The sequence below is a fragment of the Saccoglossus kowalevskii genome, chromosome 11 (genome assembly GCF_978046115.1).
Source record: "Saccoglossus kowalevskii chromosome 11, keSacKowa6.1, whole genome shotgun sequence".
Lineage (NCBI taxonomy): Eukaryota > Metazoa > Hemichordata > Enteropneusta > Harrimaniidae > Saccoglossus > Saccoglossus kowalevskii.
Genome location: NC_140651.1, coordinates 4,048,790 through 4,067,228, shown reverse-complemented (window position 1 = coordinate 4,067,228; position 18,439 = coordinate 4,048,790). Strand labels below are relative to the sequence as shown.

Below are 18,439 nucleotides of genomic sequence, written 5' to 3'. Positions count from 1 at the left end.
CTCAATGATCTAAGAGGTACTTGTACTTGTGCCAAGATGTATCATAAGTATACATACTGCCAACACAGCTGATGATATAACAATCCTGGATCATACAATTAAAGTGCACACACAAACAATTATTAGCTTTGACAGGCATTCATTTCTAACACAACATTTATACATGTATCTACCATTTACTGATTTTCTATAGAAAATTATTTTCTACAGAGAATAACAGAATCATTCCACAATTCAGGCGGAAAAATTGAGATTTCTCCGCAAATATCCAATACAGAATATTGAACATAGCTCAAGATAGTTGAGTTATTGCAAGTGTAATTCTATTCCCCAAATATACAATGGTTAAATTTCCCATAGCAAAAATATAGGGAATTTATTCCTGTACACACCACCAGCGTGTTAAATTTCCCATAGCAAAAATATAGGGAATTTATTCCTGTACACACTACGAGGATGTTAAATTTCTCATAACAAAAACTATAGGAAATTTATTCCTGTACACACCACCAGTGTGTTAAATTTCCCATAGCAAAAACTATAGGAAATTTATTCCTGTACACACCCACAGTGTGTTGAATTTCCCATAGCAAAAACTATAGGAAATTTATTCTTGGACTCACCACTAATGTGTTAAATTTCCCACAGCAAAAACTATAGGAAATTTATTCCTGTACACACCACCAGTGTGTTAAATTTCCCATAGCAAACACTACAAGAAATTTATTCCTGTACACACCCACAGTGTGTTGAATTTCCCAAAGCAAAAATTATAGGAAATTTATTCTTGTACTCACCACCAATGTGTTGTGAAGCTCTCTTCTTCTCTTCTTTTCCCTGGCATGTCTTTCAATAGCATCAGCTAAAGACTTATCTAACTCCATTATTTTTAACTGTAACTCTATAAAGACAAGAACAATTAAATTGGGATTTATTGTTATCGATATTGTGGTGCTATCATAGAGAATTTCCTGTACAGAATTAGAGAGACAATTCCAATAAACTGTTGGTTGAAGGTAAAAGTTTAAAAGAAGGAAAACATGCCATGTTTATAGATGATTTAGTGAAATCAGCTGAGAAGAACAGTCTTGAATAAAATGGTGTTTTTATATTTTGCTCAGGATTGCAATAGATTCAGAAAATTGTTGCCAACATCAGAATTGGATGTAGAAATATAGTCAAACCTCTATGTAAAGACCCCCTGCCTATTGTGACCACTTTTGTGTACTAGTAGTCTTGAGATGTATGAGCAACCTGTGTATAAAGACCACATGTCTTATGTGACTAACCTTTCAGCAATATTTTTGCAGATTCACCTTTGTTTAGAGACCATAATAATAATAATTATTCTGTTTATAAAACAGTTTTTAAATTCCCTAAGTTAAACTTATTTAACTCAAATATATGTGTTTCAATAGTACCATCATATCATTTTCTGTCCACATATTATGTCAAATGTACGAGTTGGCGATCAATACAATAATAATCCAGCCTCCATATAAAGACCACCTGTTTATAAAGACCATTTTAATGAATTACCTTGGATGGTTGCTATACACATGTTTCACAATAGAAGGGGATCAATTGATATTTCAAATGTTCTCCCAAGAATAAGGTGTTGCTAATTTATTATTTTGTTTTCAAAAAATCAAGCATTATGACCACTATGCTAGAAGGATCTTGGGCAAAACACGTGTTTTATTTAGATTTGTCTTTGTTTACTGGACTAAGAAAAAAAATTGTCTATAATATTGGATTATAATGGTCTCATTGAAAAGAACAAAAAACAAAAAGTGTAAGACCTGACTTCAACTTTCTATTGAGAAATAACTAATTATATATAACAGTGAATTCATTGTAAACAAATCAAAGACCTTCACAATATTAGTATACATTTTTGTCACTGCTTGTAATCACAACAACTTTATGAGGTAACAAAAATTATGTCTATGTAATCATTGTGTGGTCATCAGCATTTCATTGAGAACCTATTTCCCACATGTTCTATGTTGTTGCAGTGTTACAACTTAAAATTAAACAAAAGAAGTATTTGAATGCTATGCAAATTATCTTGGTTTACCCCAAAATGAGAATTTTAAATGTTCGAATGAGTGCATTTTTTAATGCTGAATTTTATTTTATTTGTACAGAACTAATGAAGAGCTTATTTTACTTACGCTTCATATCTAAATTATCTGACATCCATCTTTTGTTGTACAATTCAGCTTGATCAATTGCTTTCTCATATTCTTCTAAAAACTGTTCAGGTAAATCCAAAGCAGCTGTACGCACATCTTGTAGTTCAGTTTTCAAATTCTAGAAAATAACACATTAATGCAGATTATTAAACTGCTTATAGTCATTGTATTCAGTGTTATAATAACCATAACTACAGTAATTGGCTGAGTATCCTGCATATCAAATAGTATTACCATAATATAAAACATGAACAATTATTCAGCTGGTATATATAATAATAAAGATAATTTATTGCATCCTTATATATATTGACCAGTGGTTTTGGCCTCCTCATTTGAGTGTCTAAGATACTGCCTTTGGTATTCAATCCTAAGTAGGATTTGAACTAGCACTACAAAAAGCACATTTATTGCTTACACCCACTCACAATCACAGCATGCTATGTTATAAATGACAATAAATTGTCATAGTTTTACTGATTTATAAATACACTCCATACAAATATTTGATTGATATCACAGTGACACATTAAGGTAGCGAGACTATTATTTGTGTTGAAAATTACGATTTTCACATTTATTTATTAATTGATGAAATGCACTATAAACTTTCATGTGATAAAGTCAACATAACATAGAATGTCATGTAAGTTGGTTAAAATGTAGATTTTCTGAAGGGAAGCAAGGCAGCCTCAGTAGTGTTTTCCAAAATCAACAACACAGGTTTAATCTGCGTGCTTATAAGTTTCAAAGATAAACTCAAGACAAAGCAATGTTAGGATGTGTTATCAGTAGCTATCTGACACACAATTAGTGTTTCCAAACATTTGAGTGGTTTGTCTCCGCCCCTATTTGTTTCACAGATTAGTCATTTGCATATGAATGTGTCAGACACAAGGTCACACAGCCACTGAAAAAAATCATTGATTTTGGTGTTTTCATATGCCGAATTTATCCAATTATAGCTATCCCATTCCTTTATTTTTTTTGGTTTACAATAGCCTTACACATTTGGATGTCCCTACACATGTTAAAACAAACCTTGATGGGAAAACAAATTGATTGTGCCGATAAACAAGCTTGAAAATCTTTGCTGTTACTTCATGGACGTTTTCTAGGAGTTTATGTTTTTCAAAATACAAGGTCTTTAACAAAAAATAACGTATACTTATTATCGTCGGATTAACACCAAATTTTCACAGCTTTAAGGTGACAGTGAGAGGAACTTGAATGTGTCCAGACAAACTATTTCATTGATTATTTACCAACGAGTTGTGGTTTGAGTTGGAGGCAATGCGACTAAAACAGTAATTGAAATTCAGCACACTATTTTTTAAAACACGTTGCTTGAATAAAACTGACCAGACACATTCAATTTACCAGACTATTGAACAACTAGGAAAAGTGAAAAAAATACTTCTTATCGCCAGCATAAATGCGTAATTATTTTTTTACAGGAAAAATAATTTTTCACCTTTGGTTGAGTAACGTGTCGTAGAATGCAGATACGGGCATGCAAAATACACTTGTGAAAAGCTTTAAGTCTGGCGATTCTAAAAATATATACTTTCCCGGGTCTATTTGTAGTCATTTAGTCACAATTAGAAGATGAAAACAAGTATGCAAATAATAGTCCCGCTACCTTAAATGACACATTACAAGTATAAAACTGCCATGCATTAAGTGTTTTAGAGTATTTGGTATGATGTGACTGAGTTGATTTTTACACCAAAAATGAGCATACTTTATGTTCAGTTCACATATGGGAATCAAAACACAATATTTAATACTAGTGTAGTTCTACCGGTAATTCACAATTGTACTAGCCAAATTATACCCGATACTAATTTTGTCACTTATTTATCCAGGTTTCATTACGGAGAATATAACTACACTTAATTTAAATAAACTTTCCGTATTAAAGAAATCAAGTGCTCATTGATAATTGAGATAAAGCACCCATCAATTCAAGATTTAAACAGGTATTGTCTATAGATATCAATTATGGCTATAAGATGGGCAAACCATTTGGGGTCATTTGTCAGATTACGAAGTAGATGTAAATACCCAGATAAATACAGTAACTAAATATTAGAAACATGATTGCATTGCACATACAGTTAAAATAACCACCACACAAAAAGAAATAATTGTTCAAACTATCAATGATACTAAATATATGATACATTGGTGATGTAATTAATACAGTTTGCAATGCCAGTTAAGATCAGTAAACTATAAAGGCTGCCCTCTATAGTTAAGACTTGCCTTTATCTGTCTATTCAGAGTAATCAGATTATGGGATAATCTGTTTTTAAACTTCTGATCAGCAGCGTGAACTCTCTTCATATGACCTGTTTCTTCTTTAGTATTTCTTATATTGCCTTGAAGCTGAAAAGAAAATGTTTTTGATCAGTATGCAATGCAATCTGTGAATAGCATTTCCTGTTCAGCACCACTGTCTGGTACAATAAATCACAAAGACTAATGTCTTGAAAAGCATCAGACATGCAGTGTACAAAGCAATGGTAACTGGAGTGTTTACTTACTGTAAAATATTTATTTTCACTTGGAATTAATTTTCGCTGAAGGAATGATTCAGTGAAAATAATATCCAGCGAATATACCTTTTTTCCTATATTTTACATTCAACTCGTCAAAAATCAGTGAAAATAAATTCCATACCAAAACACCCAAAAGGTTTTTTCAATTAAAATTAATTCCAGCTAAAATAAAGTATTTTACAGTATTCTCACCTTGTAGTGGCAGACACATCAACTGTTAAAGCATTTATTATTTATAAATTTGACATTAAAATAATGTCATACGGTTGACTTTCTATATTTGTGTTTACACATCACAATTAATATTATGTTTTCTACCAAGAAATTGTTGCTTCAAACAACAAAATCTGATCAAATGAAATGGAGGAACTGATGATCCTACAATTTTCTAAGGAAGCTAGAAGACATGTCTTTTTCCACCACTGGACAGGGTATGTAAAATTTGTATAATCCGTATCTCACAGGACAGATATCAAATAAATAATATAATCAAAGTTACAAAAGGTGTCGGCTTTTTTTCAAAGAAAAACCATGCAGTTTAGTAGTTTCCACTTTGTAACCATTTGTAATTCTTATTACAAATGAACAAAATATATGAGAAAAGTTCTCCACTTTCTAGTTTCAACACTAGAGGGCAGTAAGCAACATTAATTACAGTAACATTAATTCATATAAACAGTTTATTTGTTTACATTACCTGTGCTAACTTGAGGTAAAGCATGGCATTTTCAGTTTCCAGAGCAGTGATTCTCTCATCTTTACTCTAAAAAATAAACAATTCATTTTAGGCTGGAATGTCATAAAATTACAGTGAACATGCAAACACAAAGTAAAAGATTTACTGGTAAATATCAAAATAAATGAGACTAAAAACTGTCATGTTTCTTATAACAAAGTTTCAGACAATGAGTTATATGACTGATAATTGTGTAGCCATCTGTGTTAATAATGGTAATACATTTATTGTAATTCATTTAGTGATAAAGATAGGAAACTGATCTAGTGTACTGAGCTGCTCCTTCATTTGACCTGATTTTTCTAGAAAAAAATTCAGTTGAGATGGTAGTCAAGTTTTGTTGTAAATGTCTTTAATTCGATAACATCTATTGATCTAAAAGTCTTTGTAGTTCTAATGTTCAATATTGATGATTCAAATCTATGTCAGGCTATCCATGAATGTTTTTAAAAATAGGTAGATATATCTATTTGAATTTAAATCATTATTAAATTGAACTTATCTACATTCCAACATCCTGACATGGATTTAAATCATCAATATGAATCATTTTCCTCCACGCCATATTGATTGTTTAAAAATACAGAGATACATGTATATCGATTTAAATCTTTAATATTGATGATTTAAAATCATGTCGGGTTGTCAAGTTTTTAAAAATATGTGGATGTATAAGATTTAAATCATCAATGAATATTCATATTTATGACTTTTTGTCGAATGTCAATGAATGTTTTTAATATACTTATATACGATGCATCAACTAAAAAAATAATATTCATATTGGTGAAAGACACTCGTGGATACTCGACATGAACGTCAGACGGTCAGCGTAAGTTTTTTTTTTTTAAAAAGGATGTATCCGCTTGGATATAACAGCCAAGTGAGAAATTTTAAAATGACGCCGCAACTCAAGGGTCAGATCATAGAGATCACAACAACGAGAGTTTGTGACATTGAGTTGCCATGCAGCCAATACACTGTAAGACATGTTACGACTAGATTGCCGGGAAGGTTGCTAAATAATGTTTTATTTTTCACACTTACCCGAACTGTTCTCTCAAGGTTTGTCACCTTCTCTGGTATTATATGACTAGTGTCCAGACCTAAACGTGGCATTGTTTTCTCCAACGAAGTAACAGACACAAATAACTTCGATACGAATGTGTACAATGACGCGAGTTGCACTGCCCGCCAGGCAACACAATATTTTTAGTTGATTTTCACAGACGAGGTCATAAAATGTCCAAGAATTGTCAATTCTCTTGTGCCTAGAGACACCAACGCGACAACAAAGAAAGTGAATTGCCACTATAGCGACATATAAACTGCCAATCAATTGACAACCCTAGTTGACCGTGACAATAATAAATTTCTCGGGCAATGCAACAGTGTTATTTATTGCCAGCTGAAACATTGCCAGAGGTCGTAAGGTTAAATCATGTCACGTGATCTATAGAAAAATCAATGCGTTTGGGGTTACACGGTATTCATATTCCTGATACATCATGTATATTATGATATATATTTTACAAGGAGTATATTATTTGCGTTACTATCGTTCAAATGTATTTGGTAAAGCTGAATACAGCAAAATACTGGAGATTTGCCTCTGTTTGTAAAGGTCATCAAGCATGCGCACTGTGAATTTACAAATGGCGGACAAAGTTTGAATGTTGTTGGTGAAATCATTTGTTTTGCATCCGTCAACTCTTACGCTCCACTCATACAGTAGTTTCGGTTAGTAGCTCGTGGACTTAAACATTGGTATTCTGGACAAAAAGCTGTCGTGGATTAAGATTTAGTTCAGTGTTTTAATTTAATCTAAATGTGCGATAGTTTATATCTGTGAAGGTAACCCAGCGTTTGGAACGACCAATGATACATTACAAACGTACATTTTGAACGTCGTATTTTCTGATCAGCATCGGCTGAACCACATGCAAAGCACAGTCTCCAATAGTAGATTAGCAGCATGACGAAGTAAGTATTATTATTTAATCAGATCATCTCAATTCTCATGAAAAATATCTAACAGTGTTGTATAATTCCAACATTGTGAAGGGTGTATGGAAAACGAAGACCCTGGAAAACGAAGACCTAAGACCCTGGAAAACGAAGACTCTGGAAAACGAAGACCATGGAAAACTAAGACCCTGGAAAACGAAGACCATGGAAAACGAAGACCCCGGAATGTTCCTATGACGCCAATGATACACGAATTCGCCCAATATCGGGCATTTACTTTTAATTGTGAAATTAGATTTCTAGACATCTCGACCCAAAAAATTTTCGACCCAAGACACTTCGACCCAAATTGGACATCTCGACCCAGACACCCTGGACATCTCGACCCACCGCATCGACCCGACCCTATCTAAGTGTGGCAACGCGAACCTCTATCTAGTTCAACGTTGATAATGTTGCCCTTTGATAACTTAAAATTCTCGCGATATTGCGTATTGTGCTGTCTATGAATGCTGTGTTTGAATGAACGACATCTATAGATTCGAAACATTGAAAACAGGGAACATGATCGAACCGAACCTTAAACGCTATTTTACGCCCTTTGTTACGTGTAAATAAATAACTTATCACCATCAAGCGCAATGGATCAATCCAAAAATGACGTCACTTTTAGAGGTCGCGTGCTGTGAAACGAACAGCGAAAGCAGCAAAAAATAATAAATCAATGAAACAAACACTACATGGTCTACGCGCACTGGGAAAAGTACGATGCTATCGGGAAAAAGTACGACGTTATTGGAATCGGGTCGAGGCGGCGGGTCGTCTGAAAAAGGTGGGTCGAGATGTCTAGGGGTCCTGGGTCGAGTTGTCCAATGAAAAATGGGTCGAGATTTTTTGGGGTCGAGATGTCCAGCACCCGTGAAATTACAACGTATGGAAAACGAAGACCCTGGAAAACGAAGACTCTGGAAAACGAAGACCATGGAAAACGAAGACCATGGAAAACGAAGACCCTGGAAAACGAAGACCTTGGAAAACGAAGACCCTGGAATGTTCCTATGACACCAATGATACACGGATTCGCCCAATATCAGACATTTACTTTCATTGTGAACTAACTTCCCGTATGAAATTCTTCATAATAAATTAAACTAACTACTTTTAATTGTGAATTACAACGTGAAGTACTTATTTTTGTTTTGAACTCACAATGTGCATATATTGAATGCGAGATAATACGTATATGTATAATTGCATTTTACTAAACATATGTAACATATGTAAATTATTTTTCAATCAGTAACGTTGCGTGCATGGTTCTCTTCAATCTAATCAATCACGTCATATTATTAAATGAGTTCTTAAATAAATTGCGTGACATTATTAAATAGTTACCAAATGAAATTACGTACGCCCCGATCGCATGGAATTACGTTGCTATTGGTCATCGTCATTAAATGGCATGATTAAATTATGTCAGAATAAAAATGCATATTGTCATGTTACTGATTAAAACGTGTCCAATGGAACTATGAAGTTAACTTTGCTGACACATGATTGAATTTGCAATTCCATCCCGACCTCATTTAATTATGGTGAGTACCTAATGATTTATTTATGTACTTGTATAATAACGACATGCATAATTCTACTGCGAACTCATATAATAGCGTGATGTACTTAATTTAATTGCGAACTCGTTCAATAACGTAATATACTTAATTTCACTACAAACATATTTAATCCAAAACGAGGATGTAATTCAATTGTAGCCCCTCGAAGACAATAGAAATACCTTCCCGGTTCCAATACGTATATTGGTATTTGGTGCTTATTAGAAGTACTTGCACTTTGAATATATATTCGCATGTATAGTTACAAAGTTTAATCACGCACTTTATTTATAGATTACAATTTCATACAGACAACCAAAGACATTTAAGGATAATTAAGATGCATTTTTTTCTCGTTTTTGACCGTTTTTGCTTTTTTTGGCTTTCCAGTACGATGGGTTTCATATTTATATTTTGTTAAAATAATTTAAAAATAATCATTAAAACCAACTTTAAAACACAGTTAACCTATTATTATGAAGCGCTGTTTACGTTTTGTTTATGTTTGAGGGATAACTTGCATATTCACACCACTTAGCGGTTCCCGATTGACAGATGATATGTAAATTAAATAAGAGTCAAAAGTTTCATAACAGTACTATTTCCGGTGGTAGGGGTCGCGTGTTGTGATTTTGTGCACAGTTTACCGAGGTTTTGTAACACTAGTTGTAATATAAATAACCTATAATTTATGCAAGTACCGCCCCCTGTTTGTTCATGCATTGATTACGTCAATATAACGGGAACATTCAGAGTGTCGCTGAATGATACATGTACTTCTCGGAACACACTTTCAAGTGCGACTATTCTCATATTATCCATACATTTATCTAATTTGTCAGTTATCCTTCATAATGTCATAGTTATCATGTGAGCTGGTAAATATTGTAACAGCGACTGTGAAAGTGACTGCAATTTGGCATGTTCCCACAACGACGTGCCGATTATGCAAACCGGCCATTATCTCAGTTTCTTTCGAAGCACTTTTTTGAAACTTCAATTTGAAATAGCGTCTGAACCTCATGTGGGATACACAGTGTTGTTAGTACTTTGAACATCAAAACGGGGTCAGTTCGTTCAGACACCGCTATATATATATTAAACGAAACCAAGATGAAATTAGGCATACTACTGGGTTTTACATTGATTATATCCGCAAATGTGTATGAAAATAATTTATTATGAAGAATTCGCAATGAAATTTGTACGGGAAGTTAGTTAACGAGTTCACAATGAAAGTAAATGCCCGATATTGGGCGAATTCGTGTATCATTGGCGTCATAGGAACATTCAGGGGCCTTCGTTTTCTCGGGTTTTCGTTTTCCATACACCCACATTGTGAACACTGATATTTTTCAGTCTATTTCATCCTGCAGCAACACACACCTGTACACAGATTTTGTTTTTAATGTCCATGGTTTATGTTGTTTATAGCTCAGATGACAATAACAATGTCTGCTCATATGTTTTTGAATAATAATAATAATCTTTATTGCATAATCGTATCCTTATTTGGGTATTGGTTTAGAAAAAGAAAATTACAATAAAGACGAAAAACTGAGGAAGTAGCAACATGGAAGCGCTAAAATAGAAAGGAATAAAAAAAAATAGTAGTTTATTTAGAGGCAGCTGGTAGTTTTTTTAAATGAATTTCTTTGGCACTGAAACAACTACATGTATAGATGTAGCTTGCTAGTTTTATTATTTTTTGGCTGTTATTGCTTGTTAGCATTGTAATCAATTTATTAGTATTTGTATTGTTGCAATGTATTACATTTATTTCAGTCCTTATTCTTATAATTGAATAACAAAAAGTCTAAATAGATTAGGAGCCGACCACTTAAAATCATAGGGCTGATTGGGAAATTTGTTGAAACAAAGCAATTTCAAAATAGACACCACTAGAAAAAAAAAATTGCATCCAAGGTGTTGCAGGGAAAATAATGTTGCCACATTCAAGAAAATCATTCCTAACACTAAATAATTATATTTTTGTGTCACGTTTTCAGACATAAAAAGAAGTCAAAGAGAGAAGAAAGCAGTGATAGTGGCTCTGATTACAGTTCTGCATCAGATTCAGGTAACATACCAACTCCGCAGTAACACTTTTTTCACATCCATGCATTATTTTACAACTCACTGTAATGTATTCACTGTGAAGTATCTGTGTACAATTATAACAAATTTTGTTGAATGACTAAATAAGCAGAACCCTTATTTCATTTTCACTAAAGTGCTAACAGTCTCATTGTGAAAATGTATTGAATTAGCTACACATTGAAATAGCTAAAGCCATGCTAGTCAAAATTAGCTGAATATGCTACATGACATGTTTGAATGCTCAACTAGTTGCCTTGGTGTGTTTGATATTATTTTTTTCTGTATTATATATTTATATTTTACCACAATAAAAAATTATGATTGGCCTTGAAACTGGCTATTACATGTACAATACCATGTAATATGTGTCTAAAAGAAGTTAAACAAGTAGTACATTTGCTCTATTAGAAATAAATACTGTGGTATACTGTAGTAAGGTACAGTACATTTTTTCTAACGTATACATGTACCTCTATTGGAGATGTGCTTCTAGTTATGCAAATTGTAGTTTATTGCTATATGGTGTGGATGGCACTTATAATGAGGTACATGTAGCATCGACATACATTCTTTGCAAAATATTCTATGTTATAATGTGTATATATCTGTACGTGTAGCTGACATGTCATGATTTGTTAGTTCAGACTGGTAACAGTTTCAATATTGTAGACTCAGATACTGAAGCTTTATCTGCCAAGAAAGTCAAGTTAGATGCAAGCGCTAAAAAGAAAAAGAAAGTGGAAGAAAAGAAAAAAAAGAAAAAGGAGAAAATGAAAGCTGAAGGTAAGGAATGTGTACCATATAACATGCAAACTATTTCTTTGCTAGATATAATACATACCGGTATTCACATCATTACTGACTGTACATTTGCACTAATTTCTGGGTACTGGGTAACTTGCCATGTCAAATAACTTTCCCTAAATCAACACTCAGCACTGCATGAATGGATCATTTTCTGTTTTGGAAATATAGAGAAAGTTTTAATAGTTGCTTCCTTTATTAGTGGTACAGTTAGGAGATACACAAGTACAAGTTTATGCAGGTTACATAGCTTCTTCAAAGATTGATTTTTCTTTCTTGTTTAATTCCATGCGATTTTAAGAATCATCACCAATCCTTTTTAGTATCAAATAATTTAGAAACAGTAAAAATGTTGTTGGATAAAGATTTTTTTTTGGGGGGGGGGGGGTTCCTAAAATTCAGTTCCACAAATGTACAACTGAACTGTTCTTGTTTTATTCCCTGCAGGTAAAATAAATATAGATGATTTCTATAGTAAAGGTTTGGAGTTTAGACTCTGGGTAACAGAAGAGGTGAGCTATTATTATGTACATGTACTTGCCAGTTGTCTTATGATCTGTTTAATATTATTATATATTTGCATGAAAATGCCCTATACAAAAATTCATTTCAAATCACTTGTGTTTATTGCACTCAGTCAGTACCCTTTGATAACATTGTCAGATTTAATGCACATTTATTGGAGGGATGCTGTTCTAATTGAGTAAATTTAATAATCATTGTTCAAAAAATATTAGGAAACCTACATTTTTCCTTGATGCTTTTCATTGTTGGTTTTTTCTTTCAAAATTTAAAGAAGTTTTTATTTGATATTACATATTTATGTATACATGTTATGTATGTGGGAGTTTAAGCTTATATGTAATTATGAACGACTTTCTGCAGAAAAAGAAATATGTTGATGAACTTGAAACATCGAAAGCTAAAGTTTTATTTAAGAAATTTGTGAAGAAATGGAATAAAGGAAGACTCCCCAAGGTAATTAACTGCTTACTGTTATTGTTTTATCATTATATGATTTTTCATTCACCTTCCAAGATTGAAAAGTGCTTTTATTTCACACAAAATCCATTTACCGATATGCCAATTTCAGAGAAAATAATTAAAGTTTGTAAAAGTGAACAATTTCACTGGCACTCATAGATCAACTAATCACAACACTCTGTATGTCATGTACAAATAAACAGTTTTACATTAAGTGGCTGTCAACATGCACTTTTATTCTAGCCAAAAGTCATTCATTTTTAATCAATAAAAACATTTTCATCTAGTTAGAATCAAATCTTTAGGATCTACATGTAGTACAATTTTCTCTCAGAAATATTATGAAGGCCTTGATGCTTCAGATGTCGCAGCGTCTTCTAGAACTAAGTACAGATGGAAGGTGAGTTTGAATTCAATACTTCCTGGTTTGTAGGTGACAGTGTTGTTATGTTTCATTGGTTTACATGTCATGGTTGATTATCTATCTTCATATTGGTTCCAGTGTTCTCTTTATAAGCACAGTCTTACTTCCATAGTAGATTTAGAGTACCGTAGTATCCTTGGTATACTTGGTAATTTTTGTAGACTACTGTAAAATGACTAATTTTCACTGGGTTTAAATTTCGCTGATTTACCATTACAGGTATATTCAGTGGGTTTTAAATTCAAAGTTTTATCATTTAGATTATGTGTTCTATGCTAAATTTTACATATTCATTGGGTTATAATTTAGCACATTTTCCATTCTGCAAAATAAGCAAAATTAAAACCCAGTGAATAATTTACCCCTTGACACACTTGTGTAGTATCAAGAATGTACTGTAATATTATTAAAATTGATAATTCAGCAAGTGTCTAATTTTAACAAATATCAAAAGTTTGCTACCAGTGAAAATTATAGTCTGGTACATACATGTAATATATATTTAAACATCTTGGCTACTCAGTACTTTCACAGTTTTCAATATATACTACAAATATTGCCAATATTTCTAATAAATCTCTTCCTGTTGTTAGTTTTCTGATACAGAACAGTCTAAGATTCGTACTGTAAGAGGGAGGATAAAGAGTTGGACATCAGGATCAAATGTCTCAATGCACGATAATGATGGATTCTCTACATTTGGTAAAAGTAGCAGCAGTAGTGATGATCAGTTCAACAAACGACCTGCATTGTCAACAGGGACATTTGTTAAGCCGATGCAAGGTCCATCAGTGCCAAGTTCACAGAGTAAACCAGTACAAGGGCCTATGTTACCTCCTACGGCATTGAAACCAGTACAAGGGCCGGCTCTACCAAGTGATTATAAACCAATTGTGGGACCAGTACTTCCTGTAAGTGATATCAGTTAATTATTCGTATATTTTAGGTACTGGTCTTGTTTTTTATTTGATATATATATATTTTTTTTTACTGAAGGCAGAAACGGCACTCGTCCCCATCCAACAGCATGCGATTCTCCCATCTAGGACTACATGTATGTGCTGAGTAGGCAGGTGCCCATAAGATTCAAATCCCCTGAAGCCTTGATCCATTAACCATTATGCCTCCATATAGAGGTGATATACATATACTAGTAGGCTTAACACACATGCATATACAGTATTTCCTATACCAGTAGTAGCACATGCACTTAGATGTACACATGTAGGGAAATGTTTGTACAAATTTACCTAGTATAGGTGCACATGTATAATTGTATTATCCACATTATCACACCTAGTATTTTTGTATGTGTAACATTGTATTGTCTAATTATCCACATTATCACACCTAGTATTTTTGTATGTGTAACATTGTATTGTCTAATTATCCACATTATCACACCTAGTATTTTTGTATGTGTAACATTGTATTGTCCAATTATCCACATTATCACACCTAGTATTTTTGTATGTGTAACATTGTATTGTCCAATTATCCACATTATCACACCTAGTATTTTTGTATGTGTAACATTGTATTGTCCAATTATCCACATTATCACAGCTAGTATTTTTGTATGTGTAACATTGTATTGTCCAATTATCCACATTATCACACCTAGTATTTTTGTATGTGTAACATTGTATTGTCCAATTATCCACATTATCACACCTAGTATTTTTGTATGTGTAACATTGTATTGTCCAATTATCCACATTATCACACCTAGTATTTTTGTATGTGTAACATTGTATTGTCCAATTATCCACATTATCACACCTAGTATTTTTGTATGTGTAACATTGTATTGTCCAATTATCCACATTATCACACCTAGTATTGTCTAATTATCCACATTATCACACCTAGTATTTTTGTATGTGTAACATTGTATTGTCTAATTATCCACATTATCACACCTAGTATTTGTGTATGTGTAACATTGTATTGTCCAATTATCCACATCATCACACCTAGTATTTTTGTATGTGTAACATTGTATTGTCTAATTATCCACATTATCACACCTAGTATTTTTGTATGTGTAACATTGTATCGTCTAATTATCCACATTATCACACCTAGTATTTGTGTATGTGTAACATTGTATTGTCCAATTATCCACATTATCACAGCTAGTATTTTTGTATGTGTAACATTGTATTGTCTAATTATCCACGTTATCACACCTAGTATTTTTTTATGTGTAACATTGTATTGTTTAATTACCCACATTATCACAGCCTTCTAAATCACAATATGAAATAGAAGCAGAAAGAGAAGCCAGTAGAAAAATGCTGCAGAAAGAAAGGAAGCAATTCAAAGATCACGACAAAATGGTGAGTTTTTTTCAGTTCAGAGTTTGTCTAGAACCATGCCAATGCCTTGATGTGTTACTTTTGATTGTAAAACATGATTATACCAGAAGTGTCATATGATTGAGTCTCAGTATGTGATGCTTTATTCAGTCTAATTAATACACATGTTCACTACAGCAAGCTGAGGTTGGCAAGGCTGTCTTAGCTTTGACAAAACTGTGTATTGACCTTTGCCATGTGAGGTTACATGCAGATTTTACTCTTTTTATACAGTAAATAATAGATCATCATAATAATGTGAATATAATATAGAGTAACAGTGTAGATGTATTAGTGGTCATGATGATGCTTTTAATTTGAATCACTGTTAGATATTGCCTTAATTCGTTTTATCTAGGTTATGGATGAGCTTGCACCAAAAGCAACTGGATATGAGGCTAAGGTTGAAAAGAGAATTGCTAGATCATATGAGAGAAAAAGTAGAGAACACAGTCCTGAAATGAAAGAGTCTTATATTATTGGAGGGTAAGAAATATGTAGTCTGAAATTTCAGAAAAAAAATTATGAAAATTTAGGCAGGAAAATTTAAATTCTTCGCCACCAAGTTGTTCTGTACTTTTTCCTATATTGTTCAATATTTTTGGAAATGAACCCTAAATTTTGAGCCAACAAACAAAATTTAAGTAAATTTCCAGTTTTTACATAAAATATTCTGAAGGAAAATGGAGACTATAAATGAGACTATTTTGTTAATTTGTGCTGCAAAATGGGAACTGGTGGTGCAAAAAAAGTTCTTAAATTACATTGTAATGAATAATTAACTAATATTGCTCTTCAAATTATTGCAAATGTTAATCATAATTGTGATTTACTTCCTTTGGAATAATCAGTTGTCATTGACTCTTTGTAGGGATGATAATTTTCAAGCAAAGTTACAGAAAAGAAAAAGACAAATGGAAGAAAAAAGGCTAATACGCCAGCAAGCTGATAGTGAGAAAGTCACTGAATATCGTGCCAAGGAGAAAGCAAAAATGGAAGTATGTACTCATATCATTCAATATTAATAAAAGAGTAGCTGATAGTAATTAATTAGCTGCTTTCACTGGTGACCCCCCCCCCCCCTACTTTAAATCTTAATGAAATATTATTTACCCGAAAAGTAAGCTTTGACCAGTGTTTGTTAAAATACTAAAGACCTATGATAATATTTTCTTTTCTCGAACTCATCTGATTCGTTGACTGGTGGAAAAACTAAATTGTTACATACATGTATTATTATATATTCTTTTTTATGTAATTAATAATTGAATATCTGTATTTTTTTTACAGTCTCTTCTTCAACTTGCGAAAGCAAACAGAAGTGAAAACTCGTTATGGAAACCATAAATGTATAATAATATTTTCCTCTACCACACTACCTCATCACAATGACAATATTTGATACCAATGTATCTTTCAGTAAAAATATGTAAAGCGAAGTCGAAACATAAATCCCATCAATATTGAAAGGATTCAATTATAATGTATAGTGTTCTTTTGCTGTTGTCATAGAAACAGCAGGAAGAATATGCATAATTACCAACATCATGCAGGATGGGTGTGGCTGAATTTAATCTGAATTAAAAGCATTGTGATTTTCATCTACAGTTTTTTAAACCTACACTGATGACCATTTTGATTTGAAAAAATGTTCAAACTACCTTTGAGTTTGTTTTTTTCTTAAGAATTTCAAATATGCAGTCACAGGGAATAGCTTAGTGTCATTAAGGTATATGTAGATTGTGGGAATTCAACCTATAAGATACAAACTGTGGAGACGAACACATTTGTTGTTTCAAAATTATCTCATAATTAGTGATTTTAACACATGTCATCAACTTTTAAAAATGTTTTCCAGTCACAAAATATTTGTTTGGAGAAAACATATCCAAAAAGATACAAAAATGAACATTTTTGGAACAATAGCTGATCATAGAAATTATCATCAGAATGTTCTTATAATTCTTGACAATCGTACATGTAACCAAACAAATATTTTTAGTTTATCTGTCATTGAACCAAACAAGTGGTACATGTCAATGGGACACTTGTATTGAAAGTGATTTGAAATAGTAACTAGGGTTTTCAGTTATGGTGTCTTCTTTAGTAGTAGAACATGTTATGGTAACTTCTTTAGTAGAACATGTTATGGTAACACAAGTCTTTATAATGTATTTATCGCATTTTATATTTAATTTACTTATCATTTACCATGGCATTTTACTGAATGTTTTTAAAGCAAGTAATTATACAATGTGTACTTGTACTCAGGATATTCATAGTTGCCATTGTCTAACAGACATGTTAGTAGACATTGCACTACTGGTGTACAATGTAGTAATAATTAGCTTATTCACCATTTTTTTATGGAACAATCCATTTTCATATTTATAAGTATCATATGGTGTAAAAGTGTTTCGTGTAGGTTGAATGGTTACTCTGGTCTTGTACTTGCCAAAATGCAAGCAGCCTTAGTCTCTAAAATGAGTCATATGCACTGAGTATCATTACCGGTAGTTTGTTGAAATGAATATTGTTTCTTGGAGTCAGCATCAAAACTATTATCCAATGAAGCCCACATTTAATGCTACTATTTTCAAGTATTTTCATGAATTTGTTGTTTATTCAGTTTGAAAAATGTAACCTCTTTGTGTAATCTGACTTACTTTTTAAAATGTCAAATGCGGA

General features: G+C 32.6%; 2 protein-coding genes across 4 annotated transcripts in view; one reads left to right on the top strand and one right to left on the bottom strand.

Annotated features, from left to right (window-relative positions):
- The window catches only part of LOC100378155 (kinesin-like protein KIF25), a 93,853-nt gene extending 86,888 nt beyond the window's left edge, over positions 1-6,965 (bottom strand). For both annotated transcript variants that reach the window (XM_085505639.1, XM_085505640.1), the window contains exons 1-5: positions 6,546-6,965; positions 5,460-5,525; positions 4,467-4,589; positions 2,178-2,316; positions 798-901 (exon numbers count right to left, since the gene is read on the bottom strand). In XM_085505639.1, coding sequence (XP_085361765.1) covers positions 798-901; positions 2,178-2,316; positions 4,467-4,589; positions 5,460-5,525; positions 6,546-6,617 — 504 coding nt within the window. In that variant the 5' untranslated portion in view covers positions 6,618-6,965. The remainder of the gene's footprint in view (positions 1-797; positions 902-2,177; positions 2,317-4,466; positions 4,590-5,459; positions 5,526-6,545) is intronic.
- A 172-nt stretch (positions 6,966-7,137) lies between these two features.
- On the top strand, positions 7,138-18,439 carry LOC100378007 (uncharacterized). 2 transcript variants are annotated; one of them, XM_078007026.2, is made up of 12 exons: positions 7,138-7,238; positions 7,353-7,481; positions 11,089-11,159; positions 11,849-11,962; positions 12,431-12,495; positions 12,869-12,961; positions 13,302-13,367; positions 13,985-14,302; positions 15,638-15,733; positions 16,110-16,237; positions 16,623-16,749; positions 17,042-18,439. In XM_078007026.2, exons 2-12 carry the CDS (start codon positions 7,474-7,476, stop codon positions 17,096-17,098), a joined length of 1,143 nt encoding a protein of 380 aa, XP_077863152.1. In that variant the 5' UTR covers positions 7,138-7,238; positions 7,353-7,473; the 3' UTR covers positions 17,099-18,439. The 2 variants fall into 2 exon arrangements, with proteins under 2 accessions (XP_077863152.1, XP_077863153.1); XM_078007027.2 differs by having other exon boundaries at positions 7,338-7,481.